At 56.1% G+C, this 20,130-nt stretch overlaps 1 protein-coding gene across 8 annotated transcripts in view; it reads right to left on the bottom strand.

Annotated features, from left to right (window-relative positions):
• The window catches only part of PRKAR1B (protein kinase cAMP-dependent type I regulatory subunit beta), an 85,728-nt gene extending 70,678 nt beyond the window's left edge, over nt 1-15,050 (bottom strand). For 2 of the 8 annotated variants that reach the window (XM_060284196.1, XM_060284197.1), the window contains exons 1-3: nt 14,060-14,115; nt 13,706-13,902; nt 768-938 (exon numbers count right to left, since the gene is read on the bottom strand). In XM_060284196.1, the coding sequence (XP_060140179.1) occupies nt 768-938; nt 13,706-13,882 (348 nt within the window). In that variant the 5' untranslated portion in view covers nt 13,883-13,902; nt 14,060-14,115. Of the gene's footprint in view, nt 1-767; nt 939-13,705; nt 13,903-13,981; nt 14,536-14,618; nt 14,741-14,872; nt 14,917-15,028 lie in introns of those variants that run through there. The other 6 variants (XM_060284194.1, XM_060284193.1, XM_030851074.3 and 3 more) reach the window with 6 other exon arrangements.
• Nucleotides 15,051-20,130: the final 5,080 nt, after the last annotated feature.

The following is a 20,130-nucleotide window of genomic DNA, read 5'->3' on the forward strand; positions in this document are numbered from 1 at the left end:
TCTTGCGCTCCCCACCCCCCCGCCACGTGAGAACAGGCGAGAAGGCGGCCGCCTGGGGGCCAGGAAGAGAAGAGGGTTCTCACCAGAAACCCACCCTGCCGGCACCTGGATCTTGGGCTCCCAGCCTAGAGACTGTGAGAGGGTAAATGTCAGTTGTTTAAGTCTTTTGTTACGGCAGCTTGAGCCGACACAGACGTCAATTCTACTACGCACATTTTGCCATATTATAAAATAAATGTTTGTAATAGGTCAAAAAGTAAAAATAAAAAGAATCTTTTTAAAGAGTAAAGCTGGCTGTAGAAATGCGTAAGATGGAATGGCAGGCACGCCCAAGGCAGGGCTCAGGGGCACACGCAGCCACCAGTGCTCTCACGTCGGGGAGGCCCCTGACAAAGGGGTGCCCTGCTCAGCAGGAGGGCCGGAGAGAGAGGGAGGGTGACGTCCAGGGCGGGGGCGGGCTACCCCCAGGCGGCTCTGAGGCTGGGGTCCAGCCTCGAGGGTGAAGCCAGAACAGGACCCACGAGGCCCTGGACACGGGGCTCCTCCTCCCACACCCCACGACCTGGCCATCCCGCCCTGTCCCCAGCCTACTGGGGTCACAGAACCATGGGGGTGGGGTGGTCCCAAGAGAGCCTCAGGCAGGTGCGCACCGGGCTCAGGCCAGCAGGGACCACAACGACCTTCTGGAAGAAGAAGGGAGGCCAAGGCCCCGACGCCTGGGATGCGGGCTGGGATGCAGGGCGGGGGGGGGGGGGGTCGAGGCCCACCTTCCGCACGTAGGACACGGCATCCTCCTCTGTGTACACTTCGGCGCTCACTCCCCCACGCCGGTGCCGGGCTTGCACCACCGGGTTGGGCGGCGACGGGGACACTTCCTCATCGTGCGAGTCCGACTGGGAGGCTGACTTCTGCTGTGCCAGGATCTGTCGGTTTTCTTCCTGGAGGGGGGACAACGCAGAGCGGGTGAGAAGAGAGGCCATCTCGGCAGAACCCCAGAGTCTGTCCCGGGAGGTCACGGGGTCCCAGGAAGGCCGGGGACCCAGCGCGTCCCAGCCGGGCCCGCCCGACCCGCCTCCCTGGACTTCAAGGCTACCTCCAAGCCCACCTCTTCCCAGCCCACAGCCCTGCCGGCCACAGAGCCCTGGCTCCAGAAGGCTTTCTGTTCCTTCACACTTTGAGCAACGTGTCAAAGTTGCTACCAGACCCCAGAGCTCAGCCCACAGGGTCCAAGGCCCCGGCGAGCCTCTGAGGCCCCCCAGCCCCAGCGGTTCACCCGAGGGCAGGAAGTGCCCCCGCTCTGCTCACCAACGTGCAGGAAACAGGAGGTGGGCGCGGAACAGGGAAGCAAACCTCTCGTCTTCTTCCCGCGCTTTTCATTACTGCTTTTTAAAAACTCTGTTTACACACAGAGGGCACAAAACCCAAAAAGTGCAAAGGTACATGGAGTGACGGGGTCTCCCACAGCCGACCCTCCAGCTCCAGTTCCCCAGAGCAACCTGGCGACCAGCTGGTCCCTGGATGGGACCGGGCTTCCCAGCACACGGCCCCGGATGGTCACAGGAGGAACCAGCTCTATGAGCTCTTGCACCTACACACGACCCTACACAACAGCCAAAGCCAGGAGAGCAGCTCCGACTCACGCCAACATACACAGGGTCTTCATCCAACACCCAACGCTTCCAAGGCTGAGGAACAGCCCCAGGTGCCTCGTGGGCAGGAAGGAGGGGTTTCCCTGAGGGTCAGCTCTGGACACACCAGCAACCACCGATCGCTCCAGAACTGCCTTCCAAGTACTCACCTTGCCACTCCTCTGTTACCCTGACAACAGTCATCTCATCCTTTCTGAGACCAGCGCCAACATCTTCCTGGAGCCAGGAGTCACTGGGTTATTTCCCACCCTTTGTGAATTACTGGGTGACACGCCGGAAATGTGTTATTTACATTGTACGTTAATTCTACTCAAAGTTAAGACTGTCAGTAAGACTCCCACTTTTATGGAAATCATTACAAACGTCACTGACTGTTCTTGTAAACCACGAATTTTCACTATCAATAGAAATGTCAGTTGCATCTCAAGTGAGAGACTCTGGGCCTTTGCTCTTAGAAATTATTAAAAATAAGAACAGTAAGGGAATTCCCTGGTGGTCCAGTGATTAGGACTCCGAGCTCTCACTGCCGAGGGCTCGGGTTCAACCCCTGGTTGGGGGAACTAAGATCCCACAAGCCGTGTGGCCAGAAAAAAAAAAAAAAAGAACAGTAATATACACAAAAATGAGTCAGTGGGGTCTTAAAGCGGGATTTGGGAGACATGAGTGGGAAAGGCCCCTGCACTGCAGCGTAAACTGTTTATAGTGACACCGGGGCTCTGCCAGCGCGCAGGAGAGAGGAACCAGCAGAGGCCCCGGGCCACCAAAGGACGTCCGGAAGGTCAGGCCATGTGGGAGTGCCCAGGCTCGGAGGTGACGGTGACACGGGGCAGAGACGTGGGCAGTGATGAAGGTGAGGTCGGGAGGAAACGACCCCAGGCTTCCCGTAGAAGCGAGGGAGCCGACAGGCGCTTGTCTCAGCAAACGAGGGAACTTCTCTTAAGTTGAGGTAAAATTCGCACAACATAAAATTAACAATCAGCCGTTTTAAAGCATGCAAGCCTGTGGCATTCGGTACATCCACAATGTTACGCAAACCTCTCTAACAGCTAGATCCAAACGTTTCATCACCCCAAAATACCCGGGTACCCCACTGGCAGCCCCTCCATGCCCTCCACCCAGGCCTAGCACCCACTAACCTACCTTCTGCCTCCGTGGATCCGCCCATTCTGGACATGGCCATGGACAGAATCATACGGTACGTGCCCTCCCGTGTCAGACTTCTCCCACTCGGCACACTGTCTTCAAGGAGCACCCACGTTGTGGCAGGTGTCAGCACGTCTCTCCTTTTGGTGGCTGAATCGTACTCCGCGGTGTCACATCTCGATGCTCCATTAGTGAGCTGGTGGACATGGGCTGGCTCCATCCTTTGGCTGCTGTGAGTAGCGCTGCCATGGACGTGAGGGTGCACGTGTGCGTCTCGGTGCCGTGTTCAATTCTTGGGGATACCCCTGGGGCAGGAATGCTGGGTCCCACGGGGGCTCGTGCTCAGCTCAGTGAAGAACCTCCCAGCACTCTCCACCAGCCGCTCCCAGCAGCAGTGCCATCCCCCAACACCCTTTGCCACTTTCTGTGTATTGATTTGGTTTTGATCTGGCTGACGTTGAATTGGGTTCTGGACACACTGACTTCGAGATAACGGAGCGACCTAGCCTTGGGAATGGCCCACAGACCCTACAGACAGTGGCTGACCCAGGGTCCGCAGTCACGGTGAGGACCCCAGGCTCCCTGTGCAGCCACCAGAAGCCATTTGTCTTCAAGAAAGCCGCGGCCCAGGCCTTGTTTTCTTGGACCAGTAAGCAGCCCTGTCCTGGCACGGAGATGATTTTCCGTCTCTGGCAGCAAAGGGTCAAATGAGGCAGGATACAGGTGGTTCAAAACACGAAGCCACTTCAGGGGATTTTGAGAGGACACGGGGGGGGGGGCCGGGAGCCAGGGCCCCCCAGGGCGCAGTGGGATGACCGCCCCCAGGCTCTGCCTCGACCACGCCAGACCGTTATTTCTGGATGGCATCCCTCTCCCGCCCCGGGAGATTCCGGGAAAACCTCTAATTCTCAGAGCTCCCCTTTCCTGCCTCCTGTTTTCATGCTGCTGAGTTGTCTTGGCTGTGAATGGTAGAGGGCACGGGGTCAGGACAGGCGATCAGGCCAAAGGAATCTTCATAACAAGAGTGTGGGAACAGTGTTTCCAGAAAGCTCCGCGGCCAGAATCTGCCCCGAAACGCGTAAGGCAGCTCCAGGGACCGTCCCCGTCCTGCCCTCGGGACCCAGAGCTCCTGGGCCATGAACGACGTGCTTCATCACCTTCTGACCATGTTCTACTACGCGAGGGGTGAAATGCAGGCTTCCAGCCTGAGAAGAGACAACACGGAGGGGGGTCTAGGGAGACTTTCCAGAACTGAGCTGACCCCCCCACACAACAGCACACACGCCTGGGAGCCTGGGACAGTGGAATCCCTCCCCTCTGCTCCCCTCCCTGTCTGGCTGGGCAAGGACACCGGCTGCCCCATCCCTCGTAGGGGATTCCTAGGGTGAGGGACGTCCCGCGTAGGGGATACCTAGGGTAAGGGACGTGTCCAGGGCACCCAGCCACCCAGCGGCAAGGCAAGAAGAGAAACACAGAGCTTCGATCATTTATTGAGCACCTTCTGTATACCAGGCCTCAGACAGAAAATGCAACAGGGAAAAAGGCATAGTTCTTTCATGAAGGAGGTTACTGTTAGAGCTCAAACAGGACAGAGATGGTGGTCACAGCAAGACAACGGGTGAGCACCACCAAAGGACCAGGTACAAGGGGCTGCACCAGCAGTGGCAGGCTCTTAGACCATCCTCAGCAAGGAGGAGTCCAAGAGGGCTTCCTGGAAGAGATGCCTCCTGAGTCCACCCAGATGAGAAGAGCTGAACCAGGGGACGTGGGCAGTTCTGAGCTCACCCCTTGCCCCCCTCCTCCCCAACCTGTGGCAAATTACAGTTTGTGTGTCTCTTCAGGACGTGGCAGCCCTCTCCAATGTTTGTTTCATCCATCTCTTCGGAGTCAGACTCTGATTTTATTGTCTGCTATTTCTTCGATTTCTGCTTCATTAACTTCTGCTTTTACCCTTATAATTTTTCCTCGTTTCTGTCTTGCTTTCTTCCTCTATTCCTGGCTTCTCAGGTGGCACCTGCGCAGTAGGTTGAAAGGGGTCCCTCAAAAATTCATGTCCACCCAGAACCTCAGAGAGTGGTTTTATTTGGAAATAACTCTTCACAGATACAATCAAGTTAAGACAAGGTCATCCTGGATTAGAGTGGCCCTAATCCAACGATGGGTGTCCTTATAAAAAGAGGAAGTTTGGACACAGACACACAGGGCCGAACACAGGGGCAGTCTGGTGATGCGTCTGCCAGTAAAGGGCAGCCCCCAGAAGCTGGAGGGGGGCTGCGGCGGACCCCGCCCCCCGTCAGAGCCCCCAGAAGCGACCACCCCTGACAAAGCGTTGATCTGGGGCTTCCGGCTTCCAGAACTGTATGGCACCCGAGGAAACTACGACACACGGCTCGTTCATTTATCATCTGATTTTCTAATGAAGCTATAAATTTTCCCTAAGTACCAATTTTGCTGCATTCCACATGTTTTGACATGCAATGCTCTTATTGTCACTCAGCCTAAATATTTCCTCATTTTTTATCGTGACAATCTTTAACTGATAAGCCGAGCAAAAGCTCACTATTGATTTCCAAATGTATGCAGAGGCTTCTGGCTCTTTCTGGATTTTTCTGGCTACCTTTTTATTAATAATTTGTAACTTCATTGGGTTATAGTCAAAGGATTCGGTTTCTGAGTGAAAAAAAGACTTAAACTCATCCTGGGACCCCTTGAAATAACATGTTGCACTGGGTACTTCATTCTCAAATTCTAAAGTTCTGATTTACACACACCTTCCCAGGATCTCCGATGTGACCGGATGAACACAAGGCAGATGCCGTGTCCTCCCCAGTCACGGCCCCGCTGTCACACAAGCTCGGATGGGAAACGCTGTGCTTCCCAGGGAGCTCACCACCACGTCCTCAGCACCTGGAACAGCGCCCGGCACAGAGCAAGTGTTCAGTAAGTATTGGTGAGATGAATGAATGAATGAATGAAACCTTTTGGGAGAACTGGTATAACTATCAGTGGGTGCTCTGAGCTTCATAATCCTATTTCTTAAAATACAACCTAAGGAAACAATGAGAGACATCAAAAATATATCTGTACCAGAATGGCCCTTGCAGTGCTTAAAAAAATTTTTTAATCCAACAAGCAACAATAAGAGATTGCTTAGGGCTTCCCCAGTGGCGCAGTGGTTGGGAGTCCGCCTGCCGATGCAGGGGACACGGGTTCGTGCCCCGGTCCGGGAAGATCCCACATGCCGTGGAGCGGCTGGGCCCGTGAGCCATGGCCACTGAGCCTGCGTGTCCGGAGCCTGTGCTCCGCAGCTGGAGACGCCACAACAGCGAGAGGCCCGCGTACTGCAAAAAAAAAACAAAAAAAAAAAACAAAAAAAACAGCAATGAGGCACCACTACACACCTATCGGGACAGCCAAAATCCAGACGGTGACGACACCAAAGGCTGGCGAGGGTGTGGAGGGGCAGGAACCTCATCCGTGGCTGGTGGGGATGCACAATGGCACCGCCACTTTGTTTTTTGTTTGTTTGTTTTTGTCTTATTTTGTCTTGTTTTTTTTGCCGTGCCACACGGCTCGTGGGATCCGAGTTCCCCAACAAAGGATTGAACCCGGGCCCTCGGCGGGGACAGCGTGGAGTCCTGACCTCTGGACGACCGGGGAACTCCTGGTGCAGCCACTCTGGAAGACAATCTCGTGTCTGTCTTCATGCAACCCAGCAATTGCACTCCTGGTATTTATCAAAATGAGTTAAAACTTACATCACATAAAAACCTACACACGGACCTGTATAGCAGCTTTATTCACAATTGCTAAAACTTGGCAACAACCAAGACGTCGTTCAGCAGATGATCGATAAATAAACTGGGGTCCATCCAGACAATGGAACATTATTCAGCAATAAAAATAAATGAGCTATTATTAAGTCATGAGAAGACTTGGAGGAAGCTTAAGTATGTATCACTAACTGAAAGAAGCCAGTCTGAAAAGGCTAAACGCTGTAGCTAGAAAAGGCGAAAACTATGGAGACAGTGAAAGGATCAGGGGTTGCTGGGGGCTGGGGGGGGCGGGGGGGAGGGGCGAACAGGTGGAGCAAAGGGGATTTTTAGGGCAGTGGCTACTCTGCATGACGCTATGATGATGGAACATGTCATAGGTTTGTCCAAACCCACAGAACGTACAACAAGAGCGAACCCTCAGGGGCGCCGCGGACTTCAGTCAATAGTAGCGTATCAGTGGTGGCTGTCATTCCCTCGAAGCGCTGGTTGGTGCTCTGAGGCCCATCTGAGCCTGGGGAGGACCCCGGCCACCAGTGTCTCCAGCCACCCCTGCACCCCCAGCCTCAGCCTCCCGCAAAGCTCGCTGCCTCCACCACCCTCCAGCAGACCTTGGGACCGGCTGCCCGGTCTAAGAGCGCCCAGGACCCTCCCACCCGCACTCAGAACCCTGGGAACCCCAGCCCCCGCACCCCAGCTGCTCTGCAAACCCTCCTCATTCCACCTTCCCAGTGCCCCACCCACTCGGCCTCCCGGACGCCCGCCCCTCAGTGAAGCAGACATCCGACGACCAGGGAAGAAACCATCGGGCCCAAAGGCATGGGGGCACCCACTTTCTTTTCCTTTTTAATTTCAAAGACTTGGTTTCCCTAGGTAGTTATAGGTTCACAGCAAACATCACAGGGAGGCACAGAGACTTCCCACATGCCTCTTGTCCCCTCGCTCGCACACCCTCCCCGGGGCCTCTCTACGCTGCAGAACGGGAGCCACCAGAACACGCCCAGACTACAGCCTGGACCACCGGTCCCCGCGCCCTGCCACCTCCAGACGGCCTCCCGCCCACCCCAGCCTCCGGCCCACCCAACGCTCCAGCAACGCCTCCGCGGCTCCAGCCTTCCACGGCTCCGGGGTGGCACGAGCTGCCCCCCGGCGTTAGCCGCCAAGCCCATCGTCCCGAGGACAAGCCTTCGTCCAGAGAGCGTGCTCCCCGAAAACGGCCCCACGGTAACCCTCGCCACCCGCAGGGCACGGCCTCCTGTCGGCCCCCAGGCTGAAAGCGGACTCACCCCCTCCACCCTGGCTTCCCCAGTGGCCCCCCAGCACCGGAAGGCCGGGGCAGTCAACGTGCCGGGGGGACGGACCGCCCCTCCAAGACCCTCGGGAGTTCAACGTAGTTCCGCCAATGGACGCCTCTGTCCGCCACCAGAATGTCACGTGCAGTGCTGGTCACCAGGAAACACAGGCTGGTCCTCCGTACAGTCACCGGACGTATCTGATGCCCAGTGTAGACCACAGCCACAGGAAGGGCCACAGGAAGGGCCATGTGGGCCCTGACAGAATTCACTTCCAGGGAAGCCGCGGGCCGGTTCTCCCCAAGGGAAACACAGCGTAACTTGCTCGTTTCATTAAAGGCACAGAGTGAGCCTGGGTCACCAGCTGTCGGACCAACGGACCAGAGGGAAGCCACCGCTGCCCCAGGAAGGAGAGCCTGCTGGATGACGCGTCCACGGCCACAAAAGAGAGCAGAGTGGCGTCGGCGAGGACTCGGGAAAGGGTGGGGGCTCAGGGTCGCAAGACCACACGCTCACCCGGTCCTTGGGGAGCAGATGGGCGACAAGATTCAACAGCCGTAAACACAGACAGACACTCGGCCCCCAGAGCCCTTCCTGAAATACCTGCAGAGTTACCCATTTTTTCTTTTAAATCATTTCCTTGGCATAAAGGTGGTTTCTGGAGCGGAAAAAAACAAAAAACCCTGAAAGCCATCAAACACAAAACGATGGAAATAAAGTAGAAACGATGACGCATCCACGTCATGGAAAACTTTACAGCCACAGAGGCCACAGAAATGCTACTAAAGATGCAAGGCAACATGAGTGCCCTTCACGCCACTGAAATGCACACTAAGAAAAGGCCAAAATGGCTAATTCCATGTCGTGTATGTTTAGCACAATAAAAAATGCTACTAAGAAGAAAAAAGCCAACAAAAACTGCACATATACACGATTATCCACATCCGTACGTAAGCGTGTCCTGTGGGGCCAGAAAAGTCCTCGGGATGTAGGGCGGGTACGTGGTGCAGGGTCACGGGCGCGTCCGTATAAAGCAATCTTTCCCGCACAATTTAAAACCCACTGTTAAAGGGCTGGATGACTTTTATCATCACACGATCCGCCACAAGACTGAATCCTGGAGAAGCTCCAAGGCTGTGTTTGGCCGGCGGGTATGGACTATCTTCCCCCCTCAAGCCTCCACCCTGGAATAAGGCCACCTCCTCACCGGCTCACTCACGGAGGCCTGGGCACTGGGTGCCACACCCCGGCCCAGGCAGCACCCCGAGAGCTGGGCCATCCCCACCAACCTGTGCCGGCAGCTGCAGCCTCTCTGCTTATCAAGGCCTCACACACACGCTTCCTGCTCTCCACACAAGTGGAGAAAACTGCTCCTCCCCAGGCTTCCGGCCTGGCCAGCCTCCTGCAGAGAGAGGGGCCCGGGACCCAGCACACCGCGGCCCCAAAACCAGAGCCTTTCCTGCTCCCAGGCTGAAGCAGCTCCCTGGTCACCGTGCTCAGCAGACGCAGCAGGAAATGAGACCCCCGTGGGGTCTCAGGACACCTTAAGGCACTTTTCATTTGGGGATCCCAGGTCCATTTGAACATCCACTGCAAACACTGGGGACGTTCTCCCCAGTAAAATGCACCCGCCTATAAAAGCCTGCACACGATTTCAGAGAATCCACCAAATCAGCCCCGAAGCCTGGAACCTAGGCCTTCCAAGTCACCCTACCTCTTCCAGACCTCGGTCCTCAGCTGTCAAAGGCAGGTAGTAAACTGCCTCTCCAGGCAAGAATGATCAATGAATCTTCCTAAACCCCTGTGCTCGCCCCAGCCTCTCCCCCAAGCTCCAAACTCATAGCCTCTTTGACAACTTGAGCACATCCAAAGCCTTACTCTTCATTTTTTCCTGTCCAACCCTGTCTCCGTCTCTTCCCACTGGCCCCTCCTTGGCTCAGGACTTCACTCAGGCCTCGGACCAAACCCGAGGAGTCACGGCCCATGCCTCTTTCCTCACCCCACCCCCAATCCACCAGCAAGACCGGAAAGGCCCCCCAAGGAAAACAGCCCGCCTCACCCTCACTCCACCCCCAGGGGACAGGAGCACCCTCACCCCTGCCAAGTCTAACAACCAAAAGCATCTTGGCCACTGAAATGTCCCCTGGGGGCAAGAGGTCCCCCGCTGAGAGCCTCACTCTGCAGCCTCAGCTCAGGTCTGGCCTGGACCCTGCCTCTGGCCTCTTAATGGGCTCCCTGCCTTGGTCCGGCGGAGAAGTCCCGTCCTGTGAGACATGTCACCTGGCTGGGGTCATCTGTGAACAAGTAGAGTTAAATGAGGATGTACTGTCACCCACCTGACCCTCCCTCTTCAAACGTGCAGGAAACAAGCACCCGCCCCCCCCCCGCCCCCCCGCTCCAGTCCCCTGTCCTCTGTGCACAGGCCAGCGACTGGACTCCCCCCATACATGGCGACCTCGAAAGTAACCAAAGATTAAAGCCAGGTCGCCATGTTCACCTATCAACTAAGAAACAGGTTTTTATTTATTTTTTTAAGGTTCATTTATTTATTTATTTATTGGCTGCACAGCACGTGAGATCTTAGTTCCCCAACCAGGGATCGAACCCACACCCTCTGTGTTGGAAGGGTGGAGTCCTAACCACTGGACCGCCAGGGGAGTCCCTGAAAAACAGGCTTTTAAATTAAAACAGCCAAAGCTGACTAGGGTGGGTGGCTACAAGCACACTGTCTGGTGGGGCTTGAATCAACGCTGCGCTTGGAGAGCTCTTTGACAACACCAGCAAGACTTCTGTGACCTGGTAATTCCACCTGGGATTTCAATAATTCCATCTCCGAGAAGCTGTACTAAACACTACTACATACAGGAAAAAAAAATCTGTGTACAAATATGTCCCTGTGGCATTATTTTTTTTAATACATGTTTATTGGAGCATAACTGCTTCACAAAGCTGTGTTAGTTTCTGTTGTACAACAAAGTGAATCAGCCATATGCATACATATGTCCCCATATCCCCTCCCTCTTGCGTCTCCCTCCCACCCTCCCTATCCCACCCCTCTAGGTGGTCACAGAGCACGAGCTGATCTCCCTGTGCTATGCAGCTGCTTCTCACTAGCTATTTTACATTTGGTAGTGTACATATGTCAGTGGTACTATCACTTTGCCCCAGCTTCCCCTTCCCCCCTACCCTGTGTCCTCAAGCCCATTCTCTATGTCTGCGTCTTTATTCCTGCCCTGCCACCAAGTTCATCAGTACCATATTATTTAGACTCCATGTATATGTGTTAGCATACAGTATTGGTTTTTCTCTTCCTAACTTACTTCGCTCTGTATGACAGACTCTAGGTCCATCCACCTCACTACAAATAACTCAATTTCGTTTCTTTTTATGGCTGAGTTATATTCTATTGCATATATGTGCCACATCTACTTTACCCATTCATCTGTCAGTGGGCATTTAGGTTGCTTCCATGTCCTGGCTATTGTAAATAGTGCTGCAATGAACATTGTGGTACATGTCTCTTTTTGAATTATGGTTTTCTCAGGGTATATGCCCAGTAGTGGGATTGCTGGGTCATATGGTACTTCTATTTTTAGTTTTTTAAGGAACCTCCATACTGTTCTCCATAGTGGCTGTATCAATTTACATTCCCACCAACAGTGCAGGAAGGTTCCCTTTTCACCACACCCTCTCCAGCATTTATTGTTTCTAGATTTTTTGATAATGGCCATTCTGACCAGTGTGAGGAGATACCTCATTGCAGTTTTGATTTCCATTTCTCTAATAGTTAGTGATGTTGAGCATCTTTTCATGTGTCTCTTGGCCATCTGTATGTCTTCTTTGGTGAAATGTCTATTTAAACAGATGGAGAAATATACCACGTTCTTGGATTGGAAGAATCAATATTGTGAAAATCACTATACTACCTAAAGCAATCTACAGATTCAATGCAATCCCTGTTAAACTACCAATGGCATTCTTCACAGAATTAGGACAAAAAATTGTATGGAAACACAAAAGATCCCAAATAGCCAAAGCAATCTTGAGAAAGAAAAATGGAGCTGCAGTAATCAGGCTCCCTGACTTCAAACTATACTACAAAGCTACAGTAATCAAAACAGTATGGTACTGGCACAAAAACAGAAATATAGATCAGTGGTACAGGATAGAAAGCCCAAAGATAAACCCACTCACATATGGTCACCTAATTTACAATGAAGGAGGCAAGAACATACAATGGAGAAAAGACAGCCTCTTCAATAAATGGTGCTGGGAAAACTGGACAGCTACATGTAAAAGAATGAAATTAGAACACTCCCTAACACAATACACAAAAATAAACTCAAAATGGATTAAAGACCTAAATGTAAAACCAGACACTATAAAACTCTTAGAGAAAAACACTCTTTGACATAAAACCACAGCAAGATCTTTTCTGACCCTCCCCCAGAGTAATGAAAAGTTTAAAAATAAATAAACAAATGGGAACTAAGTAAACTTAAAATGTTTTGCGCAGCAAAGGAAACCATAAACAAGATAAAAAAACAACCCTCAGAATGGGAGAAAGTATTTGCAAATGAAACAATAGACAAAGGATTAATCTCCAAAACATACAAACAGCTCATGGAGCTCAATATCCAAAAAACCAACAACCCAATTAAAAATGGGTGGTGTTATTTTTAATATTAAAACACTGGAAACAACTCAACTGTCTAATCATGAGGAAAACATTGAGAAAACTTTTCTGGATCTTCTCAACACATTACACAATCACTTACACTGAGGACCATGAAGAATGTATAACAAATGAACAACATAAAATATAAAATTGCATCCGTAACATGATTCCAACTATGTTTCAAAACCACAATGCACGGTTGGGGGGGAACAGGTGGAAAGGACTCCAGGTGATTTCTACTTCTTCTTTCTACTTTTGAACTTTTCAATTTTTCTTTAAAAGGCATGTATTACTTTAAAATGTGTTTTAACAGACTGTTCTAAAAGGAAGAAATAAATCCATTCCTTTGCGTTACAGCTACCTGTCCACAGGAGTGCCCATCAGAAGTAAAACACCGCTGAGCTCGGGGACACAGAGGTGCTTAAAACAGACCTGGGCCCCAGCTGGGGTCCCGTTCAGTCCCCAGGGACAGGTAGGTCGTGATACAAAGACCACGAGGAGGAACCTGAGGTCACCCCAGAGAGAGATCTGGGTGGCCAGGGAGGAAGGCAGGAGGCGTGAGGCGGGGAGGGAAAGCCGGATGGGACCACAAGCGGCTCCTGCCCCAGCCTGCTGCTTCCTAGCCCCGAGCCCCCAGGATGAACCAGGAAGGGGGTGAGAGCTGTCATCCATGCAGGAGTGAGCTGGGCGATTCCCTCCTCAGGAGAGAGGGCGTGGGTGTGGCACGTACTCCCCCCACATGTCTGAGGGGCAGGCCAGCGAGGGAATCTGACCTCCAACGGCCCGCCACACTCTCTATCAGGGCTGTTTCCTTTTACCCCAGTGCCAATGGCATCTCTAACCAGTCCCCGAAGTTGAGAACCGCCAGCGACCCCACAAGCTATAGTCACAGCCTGCAGTTCCCAAACGTCCGCACCACCTTCCAGGAGGCCTCCTGAGACCCTGAGCCACTGGAAGAAGAGAGGATTTCTGTGGCGGGAATGAAGCCACCGTGGCCTCCCTGCCCACCTCCCCGCGAAGAGTCGCAGGAGGCCGTCCCGCGGGCGCCCCGCCCCCTCCTGAGCACGCAGGCAGCGGAGGGGAGGCCCGACGGGGCTTCGGCGCCACACACACACCCCTGCACCGGCTAGGGGGTGGGCGGGGGGAGGACCGGGTGCCGGAGCCACTAACCTTCTCCAGCTTCTCGAAGTGCTCCCGGAGGAACCTCATGGGGCGCTCGGGCTTGGAGATGCAGAGCTGCACGATGCAGTCCTTGAGCACCTGCTGGGCGCCGTGCTTCTGCACGTAGAGCTCGCAGCCCCTCAGGCCGTCGTCCTCCTCCAGCTGCTGAGCCGCTGGCGAGGCCATGGCGACCCGCTGCCCGCTTCCTGCGGAGGAAAACGCGAGTCCTGCCGACCTCGGAGGGGCAGGACTCCCGCGGCCTGTGAACACGCGTCTCACACGCACCGTAAGGTTTATCTGGTGACCGACGTGACCTGGTGACACGCCAGGCGTTTTATTCTGCTGCTGTCAAAGGCCTCTCACCCTGGGGGGCAAAGCTCAACTCTAAACAGATGCTCGCGGGGATGGAGGGGGATCCGGCGGGCTCCGGGCGCGGCTGAGAAACCTGACGACGGAGAAGCGGGGCCCAGCGTGTGCAGCCCAGGCGGTTATGGGGTCTCACTTGCGTCCGTCCCTCCCCCTTTGGAGGACAGTGTGTGCCTGGAGCGCCCTCCGCGAGCTCCCGGGGAGATGGCGGGGGGACAGGGGGAGCTCTTACAGGCTCCGCCGGAAAAGAAAGGGAAACAAAAACAAACGAAGCTCCGCGGACGGGCCTCCTGGGAAGATGAACCCGGAGAACAATGGCAGGGCCGCACGTTCGGCTCGCGCTCGGCCAGGTCACAGTGACGGCCCGGAACCCGGCCAGCCCGCCAGCGCCGAGCACGCAGACCGGCGACCCCGGCCCCCCAGCCCCCCAGCCCCCCGACCACGGCTTCCAGACCCGGACCGGCCAAGGGGGCGGGGGCTCCCCGAAGGCCAAACTTCCTGGGGCATCCCGGCCGGCGGGGGTTTCCGGAACAGACCCCTCCCCAGCCCCGCGTACCTGGATGCGCGGCGCCGGAGGCCGGAGGCGGCTGCGCGGGGACGCGCGGGCGCGGGGACGGCGGGCGAGTGGGTCCCGCACTGCAGCGGCGCCGCCCTCCGCCCGCCCCCGCGCCGCGCCGATCCACCCCCAGCCCCGCCGCCCCCTTCCCGCCGACCGCGCTCCAGGCCTTCCCCGACTCCCCGCTTGCCCCTCCCCGCCCCATCTCACTCCCGCCCCCCACCCTGTCTATCTCCCACATCCCCAGGACCCACCTCTCCCTCCCCCCTAGATTTCCCCTCACCGGCAGCCTACCCCGTGCCCTCCCTCTTTCCCCCTCCTCCCTCTCTTTCTCCTCCTCTTCCCTCCCCTCGCCCCTCCCCCGCCCCCACGGCATTCAGGCTGACAGGCCTCGTGCTGCACAGACAGACCCACAGATCCATGTGAAGCTGCGCAGCTGGACCAGGACCACTACTACCGCCCCGCAGGCTCCCTCCTCACCCCTCCACCCCCTCCACTGGAGCCTCTGCGATTGCCCGGATTGTCCGCCCTGGCTGGTGGCAGCCACCTGCTGCCTTGGGGTGATGGCCTCCCCCACCTTCACACCTGGGGTGTCACATCTGCATGTCACAGGGCCTGCATTGGTGGCCAGGCAGGTCTAGGCTACTCCTTTTCTTGGTTAAGGGCACCAGCTTCACCCAGATGCCCCAGGGGGAAATCACAGGGTCATCCTAAATTCTTCCCACCACCCATGGGCTTCCAGGAGGTCAGAGGCCATCACAGCCCCTAATCCACCAGCCCAGGCCTGCAGGAAAGGGAATCACCCTTATTTTCCTGTTGCCTAAAGTCATGTTTTGCTCCCATTCTGCCAGGGTGGTGGTGGAAACATCATCTCGGGCAGTTGGGGGTCCCCAACGCTTTACCTGGAGCAGTCTGAATACCAGGAGATGGGGTAGGGATCTCAGGCCTTTAAAGGGGAAGACCTCTGCTCTCCCACCCATACTGCCCCGTCCACAAAGACACATTGCAGGGTGGCCGGCTGCCCCGCACGCACCCCAGCAGGGCTGACGCTGACCCAGCTTCTTTCTGACGGCTTGAAGCGAAAGGAAGAGGATGTGCTCAGGTAGTCAGACTAGGAACTCCTTCCTGCCTCTTCATCCCCTGCCCTCGGCGTGCCTCCTGGCCCATCCCCACCTCAGGTACAGTCACACCTGTCCCATCACACTTATTGCAAGAGTCATTTTCAGGAACTGAAGTCCAGTCTCAACTGAATCAAAACTTTATTCCACAACTAATTTAAACTGTTGGCTGTGTCTCCGCTCCACCTGCCCGATTGCTCAGACCTCCTCTCCCCGCTTGCTGCCCCTCCCCCCCGCCCCCCAGTTACTGCTGGCTCCTCAGGGTGGCCTGGTGAAGAGGATGACAAAAAATTAGGGCCAGGTTTCACTTGACGGACTTGGGGGGGGGCATATGCTCCAGGGCTGGCTTTTGTTCTCAGAATCTCCTGGGGTGCTCCAGGGATCTCTGCAGGGACCTTCCCCCCCCCTCGCACGGTTCCGTGGGAGGGGGAGACCCTCTCCGAGGATGGCCTTCTAACCCCGAGCCCCCCCTCCACACACATAGCCTCCTCCTGGCAGGGAGCCCCCTGGACCACGTCTTGCAAGACAAGGAGCTCTCCGGGTTCAGGGCCTGGCGGTCGGCTCAGTGCACCAAGCCCACCAGAAACTTGGTTCCTCCACCCCTCTCAGCTGTGGCTGGACGAGCCCCATCCTCACACCACCACGGTGGCAGCTCCCACCAGCCTGTCCCCTGCAGACCCTTCCAGGCCGCTCAGGTAGCTGTTTCAGAGGCCCTGCCAGCCGGGGGCTACAAGCAGGCTCTCCCGAAGAACTCCCTCCCCACCTTCCTCAAGGAGTAGTGCGCGGCCAGGTCCCCCACCCGTGGCCCAGCCTGCAGACAAGCTCCCCCCATCTCTCCTGTGCCCCTGCCCCCTGCGTCGCCTGAGTGGAAGGGCAATGCTTCCAACACACCCAGGCACTCACTGCTTCAAGGAGGGGAGCCAGGGGCCCTCGAGAAAGCCTGGCCTCGCTCTGAGTCTGGGCCAGGCTGTGTTAACCAGCAAATGTCTGCACTGACGGCACAGCGGTTGTTTGCAGCTGATCCAAGTGGCTCCACCCTGAACGACACGATCCCTCCGGCCCCTCCCTCCGTGATGGGGGACGGCGAGCACAGGGTCCGTCAGGGAAACTGACCAGACCACCGGCAGCCAGTGGCCTGACGTGAGGACGGCAGGCATCCGCCTCACGGAGCAGGGACAGGAAACCGTGTGGACCAGTGATGCCACACACAGCTAGGTCGATGTCGCCACCGCTGGATGGTGACAAGTCCCGGTTTATTGGGTGTCCTGAAAACATGCAATGGTGATCATGTCATCATTCAGAAGTCCCAGCAAGTCGTGCTGGTCTGTGTGTCCCCTCCACCCACAGGGAAGGACCCACCCCAGCACAGCCAGCAGAAGGGCTTCACGTGCCCCAGCCCCGAGGTCCTCACCTCAGCCCTGGAACCCGAATCACCAAGTCTTGCAAAGGTCCAACTTCAAAGCCACATTATTTTCCAACCCCCCCTCTCCCCCGCCCCAAACTCCTGACTCTGCCAAGTCCAGTTCACCCAGCAAGACTCAACGGGGACATTGCTTCTGCGGGGAGCCCTCCCTGTGGCTCCCACACCTGAGGGCCAGGTTGGGCCCTGGGGTGCCGCCCAGGGCTCCCTGCAGCTGCAGCTCTATTCTAAGTGTGCCAGAGGCCATTTACTGAACTTCTGTCCCCCCATCCCCCCCTCCTGCAGGGCAAGGAGACAGATATCCGCTGGGGTGAGGAAAGGAGGGTTCTCACCCGCCCGCCCAGCGCTGACGTGGGCCCTGCCACCTGACCCGCGTGGGGCCGTGGGGCGGGGCCGGGGGCTTTACCTGGAAGAGCCATCGAATCTCCCCACCCGTCTAGGTGGGTGTGACTTTCAACCCCAGCTGACAGAGACTGAAGGGACCAGCGGGTGGGAGCAGAGCAAGAGGCCCAGGGTCAAGTCCCATGACCAGCCACGTCCCTCATGGGGGAGCGAGCTAATTCCTCCCGGGAGCAGAGAGCCAACCTGGGGGGATGTGGGAGAGGAGCTGGGGTCAGGAGAGCAGGGAGCCCAGAGCGGGGATGAAGGGGAGGGACACGGCCTTGGGGCGCGGCCGCAGGCTCCTGAGAGGCAGCAGGAACCAGTCAGTGCATCTAATCCACACACTGCTCCCGGGGATGGTTTGGGGGTGTGGCGGGTGGGCCCCAGGCGCACCCAAGGCACTCCCAGCAGAGGACCCAGCCCTCTGCGTGGACCCGGGGCCACCTTCAGGGGACACAGCTGAGCCCTGCCTGGACTCCTGACCCACAGACCCTGAGGTGATCAGGGGGTGTAAGGTCCTGAGTTTATGGTGACTCCCCCAACGTCTGCAGAAAACAAAGCTGGTGACAACCTCAGGCAGCGAGGGCTGCCCGTCCCCAGGGCCCCATCATGCTTTCGTCTGTCCCTGACGAGTGTCTTCCCCCATCCGTGTTGTCCTCAGGCATCCTGCCCTCTGTTCCTCCCCGCACCTGCTCAGGACGTCCTTCGATTGACTGTCCCCGCCCCGCGCCCCGAGCGCCGAGCACCGAGCACGGGCTCCGCTAGGAGGAGGAGCTGCTGCGGATGCCGGGGACCCCGAGCGCCTCATGAGAACCGGCCGGAGGAGACAGCGAGTGAATGGACCAACCCAGCGCATCTGCTTACATCAGTTTATTATGCTGGCGAAACGACACACTTCACCACGTTTGTAACCAGGACACTGAATGAGGGGGTCCTGGAACAGACCTGAAGCTGCTTTTTCCTACCTTGGCCGGGTCTTTTTTTTTTTTTTTTTTTTTTTTTTTTGAGGTACGCGGGCCTCTCACTGTTGCGGCCTCTCCCGTTGCGGAGCACAGGCTCCGGACGCGCAGGCTCAGCGGCCATGGCTCACGGGCCCAGCCGCTCCGCGGCACGTGGGATCTTCCCAGACCGGGGCACGAACCCGCGTCCCTTGCATCGGCAGGCGGACTCTCAAACCACTGCGCCACCAGGGAAGCCCTTGGCCGGGTCTTTAAAATGTATTCGGAGAAGGAGTTTCCTTCTCTGCTCCTGCCTATACATTTTGGCTCAAACGTAGAGAATTTCAAAGTTCTACTGTCATGTTAAGATATAAACCCAGGGTCAACTCGGTCATTGTAAGTGTCCAGAGCTATGAAATGATCATAACTCCAGCCTGACTTTAAAGTTAAAGCCTTTTCCTTCCTCTGGTGAGGCTGAGGCGGGAGGCGGGCCGGGAAAGGACAGAGAAGTTTTGCTTTTTCCCTCTTACCTCACCATCCACCTGCCCCAAACCTGACCTTGGAACAGCCTCTAGCAACTGGAATTCCCAGCCCAGGCCACTGAGCCAGGTGCCTCATGGACATGGGATCACACAACACGTGGCCTTTCGTGCTAGCTTCTCTCACTGTGCTTAACGTGGTCGAGGTTCATCCACACGGTAGCAGGTGTCAGCTCCGCGTTCCTGTTGAAGGCTGAGAGTCAGCTATATGCCTCGTGTATTGTGTATCCATCCGCCCAGCGCGGGCGGGTGGGGTGCTCCCGCCTTTCAGCTGCTGTGAATATGCTGCTGCGAAGGAGGGTGTCAAACCCGAGAGTCCTTGCCTCCCCTTCTTTCACCCGTACATCCAGATGGGGACTTGCCGGATCACTCGCTAATCCTGTTGAATTTTTTCAGGAACCACCACAGTTTCCACGGTGGCTGCACTACTTTTCATTCCCGCCGGCGGGCCTCAGCGTCCTAATTCCTCCACATTCTTCCTCCCAAATGTCTGTCAGTTTCTGCTTGTTTTTTATAAGAACCATCCTAGCAGGTGAGGTGGTGGCCAGACCTTCAGGACAGGCACAAGCAGCTGGGCCCTCCTCTGGCGCACTCTGGCGGCCACAGCGAGTTCCAGGCCAGCCGGGGCTCCGCTTGACTGGGAGAGGGCCGGCCATGTGTGCAGAGCGGGGGATGGGCTACTTTGGAAGCAGCTGCACTGAACATGTTTTTTGGCTGTGGGATTTTGGCAGACATGCCGCAGAGAACCTCCCTTCTAGTCGTAACTTGCTAAGATTTTAAATGACAAATGGGCGTCAAATCTCATCAAGTGCTTTATCTGCAACTGCTGAGATGATCACACCATTTTTCTCCTTTTTTAAAAATGTGGTTGGACTTCCCTGGTGGCGCAGTGGTTAAGAATCTGCCTGCCAATGCAGGGGACACGGGTTCAAGCCCTGGTCTTGGAAGATCCCACACGCCAGAGAGCAACTAAGCCTGTGCGCCACAGCTACTGAGCCTGTGCCCTAGAGCCCACGAGCCACAGCTACTGAGCCCACGAGCCACAACTACTGAAGCCCGCGTGCCTAGAGCCCGTGCTCCACGACAAGAGAAGCCACCGCAGTAAGAAGCCCGTGC

Source organism: Globicephala melas, chromosome 15, assembly GCF_963455315.2.
Source record: "Globicephala melas chromosome 15, mGloMel1.2, whole genome shotgun sequence".
Taxonomy (NCBI): Eukaryota; Metazoa; Chordata; class Mammalia; order Artiodactyla; family Delphinidae; genus Globicephala; species Globicephala melas.